The following is a 9,724-nucleotide window of genomic DNA, read 5'->3' as shown; positions in this document are numbered from 1 at the left end:
GGTTCAGCTGCCCACTCCTCAGCCTGCAGCCGACACTAGTGTAAGCAGCACATTTACTTACCCTGAAAGCACGATATGGGGTATGTTGGTAGGTTCTGGATGCTTGTGAGTTTTAGGATAAACTTAAAATTTGTGTTGTGGGCCAAATGTGTGTGTCCCCAAAACTCATAGGTTAGAGTAGAGTCTTAACCCCCCATGGGGCTGTATTTAGAGATGGGCCTCTAAGGAAGTCATTAAGGTCAAATAAGGTCACAAGGGTGAGGCCCTGATCCAGTAGGCTCGGTGTCTGTAGGAGAAGAGGCACCTGAGGGCTCCCTGTACCTTCTTGCACGCACCAAGGAGAGGCCACGTGAGGACACCTGACAGCCAGGACGCGAGCACTCACCACAGCCAGAGTGCCGCCCCCAGCCTGGCTGACGAGCGGACCAGGGCAGAGTCTTTGTCTATATCTGGGTGTATTTGCTTTCACTTTCCTTTCCACAAATGTTAAACGTTTACATTACTTCTTTAAAATTAAGTTATACTTCTTAATATTTTATGTATTTGATTTTAGACAACTTGTCTGTCTTTCATGTGAGGTAAATCCTGTACGTCACTGGTGCATGTGGGTAAAGTTTTTTTTTTTTTTTGTGCCTGCTTTTTTTTAAAATTTAATTTAATTTTATTTTTTTATACAGCAGGTTCTTATTGGTCATCCATTTTATACACATCAGTATATACATGTCAATCCCAATCGCCCAATTCATCACACCACCACCGCCCCGCCACTTTTCCCCCTTGGTGTCCATACGTTTGTTCTCTACATCTATGTCTATTTCTGCCCTGCAAACCAGTTCATCTGTACCATTTTTCTAGGTTCCACATATATGTGTTAATATATGATATTTGTTTTTCTCTTTCTGACTTCACTCTGTATGACAGTCTCTAGATTCATCCACATCTTTACAAATGACCCAATTTCGTTCCTTTTTATGGCTGAATAATATTCCATCGTGTATATGTACCACATCTTCTTTATCCATTTGTCTGTCATTGGGCATTTAGGGTTGCTTCCATGACCTGGCTATTGTAAATAGCGCAGCCATGAACATTGGGGTGCATGTGTCTTTTTGAATTTGGTTTTCACTGGGTATATGCCCAGTAGTGGGATTTCTGGGTCATATGGTAATTCTATTTTTAGTTTTTTAAGGAACCTCCATACTGTTCTCCATATAGTGGCTGTATCAATTTGCATTCCCACCAACAGTACAAGAGGGTTCCCTTTTCTTCATACCCTCTCCAGCATTTGTTGTTTGTAGATTTTCTGATGATGCCCATTCTAACTGGTGTGAGGTGATACCTCATTGTAGTTTTGATTTGCATTTCTCTAATAATGAGTGATGTTGAGCAGCTTTTCATGTGCTTCTTGGCCATCTGTATGTCCTCTTTGGAGAAATGTCTGTTTAGGTCTTCTGCCCATTTTTTGATTGGGTTGTTTGTTTTTTTAATATTGAGCTACATGAGCTGTTTATATATATTAGAGATTAATTCTTTGTCCGTTGATTTGTTTGCAAATATTTTTTCCCATTCTCACGGTTGTCTTTTTGTCTTGTTTGTAGTTTCCTTTGCTTTGCAAAAGCTTTTAAGTTTCATTAGGTCCCATTTGTTTATTTTTGTTTTTATTTCCATTACTCTAGGAGGTGGATCAAAAAAGATCTTGCTGTGATTTATGTCAAAGAATGTTCTTCCTATGTTTTCCTCTAAGAGTTTAATAGTGTCTGGTCTTACATTTAGGCCTCTAATCCATTTTGAGTGTATTTTTGTGTATGGTGTTAGGGAGTGTTTAATTTCATTCTTTTACATGTAGCTCTCCAGTTTTCCAAGCACCGCTTACTGAAGAGACTGTCTTTTCTCCATTGTATGTCCTTGCCTCCTTTGTCATAGATGAGTTGACCATAGGTGTGTGGGTTTATCTCTGGGCTTTCTATCCTGTTCCATTGATCTATATTTCTGTTTTTGTGCCAGTACCATATTGTCTTGATTACTGTAGCTTTGTAGTATAGTCTGAAGTCAGGGAGTCTGATTCCTCCAGCTCCGTTTTTTTCCCTCAAGACTGCTTTGCCTACTCGGGGTCTTTTGTGTCTCCATTACAAATTTTAAGATTTTTTGTTCTAGTTCTGTAAAAAATGCTATTGGTAATTTGATAGGGATTGCATTGAATCTAGATTGCTTTGGGTAGTGTAGTCATTTTCACAATATTGATTCTTCCAATCCAAGAACATCGTGTATCTCTTCATCTGTTGGTATCATCTTTAATGTCTTTCAACAGTGTCTTACAGTTTTCTGCATACAGGTCTTTTGTCTCCCTAGGTAGGTTTATTCCTAGGTATTTTATTCTTTTTGTTGCAGTGGTAAATGGGAGTGTTTCCTTAATTTCTCTTTCAGCTTTTGCATCATTAGTGTATAGGAATGCAAGAGATTTCTGTGCATTAATTTTGTATCCTGCAACTTTACAAATTCATTGATTAGCTCTAGTAGTTTTCTGGTGGCATCTTTAGGATTCTCTATGTATAGTATCATGTCATCTGCAAACAGTGACAGTTTTACTTCTTCTTTTCCAATTTTTATTCCTTTTATTTCTTTTTCTTCCCTGATTGCCATGGCTAGGACTTCCAAAACTATGTTGAATAATAGTGGTGAGAGTGGACATCCTTGTCTTGGTCCTGATCTTAGAGGAAATACTTTCAGTTTTTCACCATTGAGAATGATGTTTGCTGTGAGTTTGTTGTATATGGCCTTTATTATGCTGAGGTAGGTCCCCTCTATGCCCACTTTCTGTAGAGTTTTTATCATAAATGGGTGTTGAACTTTGTCAAAAGCTTTTCCTGCATCTATTGAGATGATCATGTGGTTTTTCTCCTTCAATTTGTTAATATGGTGTATCACATTGATTGATTTGTGTATATTGAAGAATCCTTGCATTCTTGGGATAAACCCTACTTGATCATGGTGTATGATCTTTTTAATGAGCTGTTGGATTCTGTTTGCTAGTATTTTGTTGAGGATTTTTGCATCTATGTTCATCAGTGATATTGGTCTGTTGTTTACTTTTTTTTGTGACATCTTTGTCTGATTTTGGTATCAGGGTGATGGTGGCCTCGTAGAATGAGTTTGGGAGTGTTCCTCCCTCTGCTATATTTTGGAAGAGTTTGAGGAGGATAGGTGTTAGCTCTTCTCTAAATGTTTGATAGAATTTGCCTGTGAAGCCATCTGGTTCTGGGCTTTCGTTTGTTGGAAGATTTTTAATCACAGTTTCAGTTTCATTGCTTGTGATTGGTCTGTTCATATTTTCTATTTTTTCCTGGTTCAGTCTCGGAAGGTTGTGCATTTCTAAGAATTTGTCCTTTTCTTCCAGGTTGTCCATTTTATTGGCATATAGTTGCTTGTAGTAATCTCTCGTGATCCTTTGTATTTCTGCAGTGTCAGTTGTTCCTTCTCCTTTCTCATTTGTAATTCTATTGATCTGAGTCTTCTCCCTTTTTTCCTTGATGAGTCTGGCTAATGGTTTATCAATTTTGATTATCTTCTCAAAGAACCGGCTTTTAGTTTTATTGATCTTTGCTATCATTTCCTTCATTTCTTTTTCGTTTATTTCTGATCTGATCTTTATGATTTCTATCCTTCTGCTAACTTTGGCTTTTGTTTGTTCTTCTTTCTCTAGTTCCTTTAGGTGTAAGCTTAGATTGTTTATTTTAGATTTTTCTTGTTTCATGAGGTAGCCTTGTATAGCTATAAACTTCCCTCTTAAAACTGCTTTTGCTGCATCCCATAGGTTTTGGATCGTCATGTTTTCATTGTCATTTGTCTCTAGGTATTTTCTGATTTCCTCTTCGTCTTCGTTATTTAGTAACGTATTGTTTAGCCTCCATGTGTTTGTGTTTTTTACGTTTTTTTCCTCTGTGATTGATTTCTAATCTCATAGCATTGTGGTCAGAAAAGATGCTTGATATGATTTCAATTTGTTAAATTTACTGAGGCTTGATTTGTGACCCCAGATGTGATCTATCCTGGAGAATGTTCTGTGTGCACTTGAGAAGAAAGTGTAATCTGCTTTTTAGATGGAATGTCCTATTAATATCAATTAAATCTATTTCGTCTATTGTGTCATTGAAAGCTTGTATTTCCTTGTTAATTTTCTGTTTGGTTGATCTGTCCATTGGTGTAAATGAGGTGTTAAGGTCCCCCACTATTATTGTGTTACTGTCGATTTCCTCTTTTATAGCTGTTGGCAGTTGCCTTATGTATTGAGGTGCTCCTATGTTGGGTGCGTATATATTTATAATTGTTATATCTTCTTCTTGGATTGATCCCTTGATCATTATGTAGTGTCCTTCCTTGTCTCTTGTAACATTCTTTATTTTAAAGTCTATTTTATCTGACGTGAGTATTGCTACTCCAGCTTTCTTTTGATTTCCATTTGCATGGAACATCTCTTTCCATCCCCTCACTTTCAGTCTGAATGTGTCCCTACGTCTGAATTGGGTCTCTTGTAGATAGCATATATATGGGTCTTTTTTTTGTATCCATTCAGCAACCCTGTGTCTTTTGGTTGGAGCATTTAATCCATTCACGTTTAAGGTAATTATCGATATATATGTTCCTGTGACCATTTTCTTAATTGTTTTGGGTTTGTTTTTGTAGATCCTTTTCTTCTCTTGTGTTTCCCACTTAGAGAAGTTCCTTTAGCATTTGTTGTAGAGCTGGTTTGGTGGTGCTGAATTCTCTTAGCTTTTGCTTGTCTGTAAAGTTTTTGATTTCTCCATCGTATCTGAATGAGATCCTTGCCTGGTAGAGTAATCTTAGTTGTAGGTTCTTCCCTTTCATCACTTTAAGTATATCATGCCACTCCCTTCTGGCTTGTAGAGCTTCTGCTGAGAAATCAGTTGTTAACCTTATGGGAGTTCCCTTGTATGTTATTTGTTGTTTTTCTCTTGCTGCTTTCAATAAGTTTTCTTTGTCTTTAATTTTTGCCAATATGATTACTATGTGTCTCGGCGTGTTTCTCCTTGGGTTTTCCCTGTATGGGACTCTCTGCACTTCCTGGAATTGGGTGGCTATTTCCTTTCCCATGTTAGGGAAGTTTTCAACTATAATCTCTTCAAATATTTTCTCTGTTCCTTTCTCTCTCTTCTCCTTCTGGGGCCCCTATAATGCGAGTGTTGTTGCGTTTAATGTTGTCTCAGAGGTCTCTTAGGCTGTCTTCATTTCTTTTCATTCTTTTTTCTTTATTCTGTTCCACAGCAGTGAATTCCACCATTCTGTCTTCCAGGTCACTTATTCGTTCTTCTGCCTCAGTTATTCTGCTATTGATTCCTTTTAGTGTATTTTTCATTTCAGTTATTGTGTTGTTCATCTCTGTTTGTTCTTTAATTCTTCTAGATCTTTGTTAAACATTTCTTGCATCTTCCCGATCTTTGCCTGCATTCTTTTTTTTTTTTTTTTGCGGTACGTGGGCCTCTCACTGTTGTGGCCTCTCCTGTTGCGGAGCACAGGCTCTGGACGCGCAGGCTCAGCGGCCGTGGCTCATGGGCCTAGCTGCTCTACGGCATGTGGGACCTTCCTGGACTGGGGCACGAACCCGTGTCCCCTGCATCGGCAGGCGGACTCTCAACCACTGCGCCACCAGGGAAGCCCCCTCCATTCCTTTTCCGAGGTCCTGGATCATCTTCACTATCATTATTCTGAATTCTTTTTCTGGAATGTTGCCCATCTCTACTTCATTTAGTTGTTTTTCTGGGGTTTTATCTTGTTCCTTCATCTGGTACATAGCCTTCTGCCTTTTCATCTTGTCTGTCTTTCTGTGAATGTCTCATGTGTGTAAAGTTTTAATGTTGGTAACAAAAGAGGTTGCCTGTTGAGAAGAATGAATCCACAGGTTTAAACCACAACCCCCTCAGTTACATGCTTGATTTTCCTGTAGGATACAGATGCACCTTCTTTGGATAATCACGCAGGGTCTTTGTTATCCTTTTTGGTGACTTGATCTTCCTAGTTTCTGTTGAGGGTGGCTTTTTGCTGTAGAGTCTACACGCGCTCAGCCCTTCCCTGTGCTGCTCCTGCGGGGGGAAGTTTCACCAGGCAGAGGACGCTGAGTGATTTCATATAGTTGAGCAAACGTTAGGTTTCCATTTACGTTTTGGCTGTAATTGTTAGAGGATGATAGTAATTTTCCAGTTTTCATATCTCTGCCTCTGAATATTCCTTTAGTTTTTCTCTTTTTAATCCTTTTAAATGTTGTTCTATTTAGAGATGGGTTAAGTAATTAATGAATTCCAGTAATGAGTAGGAATGAGTTTTCTTTAGATAAGTGGTCTTAACAATTCATTTTTAATTCAGTGTATTATGTATTTAATTTTAACACAGATTTTTCCCTCGTGGAATTTCCAAACTGTCATGTGCTGTACTTAATGCACGTGTTCACTCAAGAAACAGTGAGCACTGGAGGAGGACAGGGCAGAGGTGTGCATGAAGACTGATGCTCAGAAAGTTCAGAAAATGAGTTTATGTTGTATGGATTTCTTTTTCCAAATAAAATTTAAAAAGCACCAATTTTGTCAGAGGGAATATTACATATAATACTTAGATTAAAAAACTTAATAGTTGGGCTTCCCTGGTGGCGCAGTGGTTGAGAGTCCGCCTGCCGATGCAGGGGACACGGGTTCGTGCCCCAGGCCGGGAAGATACCACATGCCGCGAAGCGGCTGGGCCCTCGGGCCATGGCCGCTGAGCCTGCACGTCCGGAGCCTGTGCTCCGCAACGGGAGAGGCCACAACAGTGAGAGGCCCGCGTACTGCAAAACCAAAAAAACCAAAACCAAAACCAAAAACAAAACAAACAAACAAACAAAAACTTAATAGTTTATTTATAATGTAAGGTTGACTTTATTTTCTTTAGGATTTTGTTTGTGTTGGATGCAGGGACTTTTCTTGCTTGAAAGTTGCTGCCTCAGGGCTTGGAGGTTCCCTGGGGGCCCCAGCTTGAATTTGAGATGCACCTGGGGTGTGGTTGGTGCCAGGACCACTCCGCGATCTGCCATGAAAGGAAGAGCAGGTGGCGTTCCCTCATTACTGCCCAGCCCGAGCCTTGTGCTTGGATGGGCAGCCCTGGCTTTCTTAAGCTTTGCTGGCCAGTCTCGGCTCAGGTTACATCCCTCTATTGTGTGTGTATACATGACATACATCCGTGCGCTGTGTGTGTCCATGTGTGTGTATGCACGACATGTATTCCCATACCTATGACATCTGCTCCCATACCCATGTGTGTGCACTTGTGCCCACTTGTGTGTCTGCCTCCTGCTGGCCCATACGCTCTGTGAGGCGGGGCCCCAGGCCCATATCACCTCCTACACAAGTTCCACATGGATATGCCAGGCAGTGGCCATCTCCCCTTCTCTGCTGTGTGATCAGCATGTGGTCTGGCACCGTGTAAGCACCTGATAAATATTTGTTGAATGAATACACAGTATTTTCTTAAAGACCTGAGGCCTAGGGTGACTATTAGGTTTTTTGTTTTATCCTTAGCTTTTGACAAAAGATTATTGATAATGTAGGAAAATAAAGTGAACTCTCATGTCTATTAACATAGCAATAGAATTCTAAACGTGTTTTAAATAGGCTTCTGAGAACTGAATGTTCCTTTTTTTTATTGTGACAAATTATTGATTTTCAGTTGTGTTTAGTTTTATTACATTTCTCCTAATCTGTGGTGAAAACTTAAAATGTTGAAAATCATTTTATTTTCCCCTTTTATTGGTTAGTGGAAATGAACTGTAGCTCATTTATTGTTGTAGCTACCTCATTTTTTCTTCTTACGTTTGGCCCAGGGTTTTAGCCAAGTAGGAGATGGTGAAGTTGATACACAGTCACTGAGCACCACTTAGTACCAGATACCCGCTGGTGTTGGTCGTAACGGTGGTTAAGTCCTAGAAGGACAGATAGTAACAGTGCGATTGTGCAGCCGTGTCTGGCAGCCTCGGGATTCCCAGGGAACCGCCTCTTTGCTCTCCCCCAGCAGCAGCTCTGTGGCGAGGACGAGGTGGAGTGCTCCGACAAGGACGAGCCCGATGCAGACGCGGATGCATCCAGCGACTGTCCCACCATCCGGGCGCCACTGACATCACTTAAGAGCCACCAGGGAGTGGTCATAGCCGCCGACTGGCTGGTCGGGGGCAAGCAGGCGGTGACGGCCTCGTGGGACAGAACGGCGAACCTGTATGACGTGGAGACGTCGGAACTTGTTCACTCCCTGACAGGTGTGCAGGCACTGCATTCCCAGTTGTGTGCAGACGACATCTCATCTAGAAGGACTCCTGGTTCTCTTGGTGCAGCTGTGATTTTCAGAGCTCCTTTATGATTAATAGAGCTGTTGGCAGTTAAATTTATCTTATCTTAGGGGGGGTTAGTTGCATCTAGATACATGCAGTATCCAGATATTTGAATGTGGTTGTTGTATTAGTTTTCTTTTGCTTTGTAACAAACTTCCACATGCTTAATGTCTTAAAATAACATGAATTTATCACATTGTGCCCCTGGGTCAGGAGTTCTGGGCACATGCTCACTGACCCTCTGGTTCTCAGGGTGTCATGGGTGGAGTAAAGGTGTTGGGGGGGGCTCTGCTCTCACCTGAGACCTGGGGTCCTCTTACTGCCATTGGGAGGATTCCTCTTCTTGTGGCCCGTGACTTGAGATCCCGTTTTCCTGCCTGTTGTCAGCTGGGGGCAGTTCTCAGCATCCAGAGGCTGCCCTCAGTCCCCCGTGGCCACTCCAGAGGCATCTCACCATGTGTTGTTGGCTTTCTTCTAGGCCAGCAGGAGAGCATCTCTGCCGGGACCCTTTGAAAGGGTCCACCTGACTAGGTCAGGCCCATCCAGGACAATCTTTCTTTTGATTAACTCAAAGCCATGTGATTTGGGGGCCTTAGTTATATCTTCAAAATCCGTTTTGCTTTAAAAATGTACCGAGATTACCAGAGCATTTGCAGGTTCTTCCCAAACACAAGGGCAGGAATCCTGCAGGGTGTGTACCAGGGCTGGGCATCTCTGGGCTGTCTCAGAGCTCTGCCCATCACAGGCCTTTGTGCGTGTTTATCGGTGAGTGCCTTTCCTCATTGAGTGATAAAGGTTGTGTTCTACCGAGTGCTCCGCCTGTGTATTATTAGAGGTTATTCTGCAAGTGCGGAATTTGGAACTGTACTTATTTACGCACTCGGCCTGTTGGAGATCTGCCTGACCTTCCAGCCATCAGGGTCAGGAGTGTCCCACACACACTTGTCCTGCTCTTCCAAATGCACGAGGGGAAGGGACACGGGTCCCACATCAACCCCACACACCATTCCTGCGACTCCTCTTACTAGCAGCATAGCAGGGGCCTGCCTCCCTGTGACCGTCTGCCCTTCGTCTCTGTCGCAGGGCACGATCAGGAGCTGACGCACTGCTGCACACACCCGACCCAGCGGCTGGTGGTGACCTCCTCCCGCGACACGACTTTCCGTCTGTGGGACTTCAGGGACCCTTCCATCCACTCCGTGAATGTTTTCCAGGGCCATACGGAGTGAGTCTCAGTTGCTTAGATGTTTCTTTTTAACTATTCGAGAAAGAAGTTTTGCAGGTAGACGTTAAGACTCAGTTCTTATTTTAATTTTTAGTGTTAATTTCCAACTCCACCGTTTTTCAGAATGGCTACTCTTT

At 41.9% G+C, this 9,724-nt stretch overlaps 1 protein-coding gene across 1 annotated transcript in view; it reads left to right on the top strand.

Annotated features, from left to right (window-relative positions):
- Positions 1-9,724, top strand: part of WDR37 (WD repeat domain 37) — a 45,417-nt gene that overhangs the window by 19,331 nt on the left and 16,362 nt on the right. Inside the window, exons 9-11 of the mRNA XM_007445657.1 lie at positions 1-40; positions 8,056-8,290; positions 9,446-9,587. Coding sequence (XP_007445719.1) covers positions 1-40; positions 8,056-8,290; positions 9,446-9,587 — 417 coding nt within the window. The remainder of the gene's footprint in view (positions 41-8,055; positions 8,291-9,445; positions 9,588-9,724) is intronic.

This window comes from Lipotes vexillifer, unplaced genomic scaffold (assembly GCF_000442215.2).
Source record: "Lipotes vexillifer unplaced genomic scaffold, Lipotes_vexillifer_v1.1 scaffold646, whole genome shotgun sequence".
Taxonomy (NCBI): domain Eukaryota; kingdom Metazoa; phylum Chordata; class Mammalia; order Artiodactyla; family Lipotidae; genus Lipotes; species Lipotes vexillifer.
The sequence above is the reverse complement of the archived record's forward strand: the minus strand, read 5'-3'. Positions and strand labels throughout refer to the sequence as shown.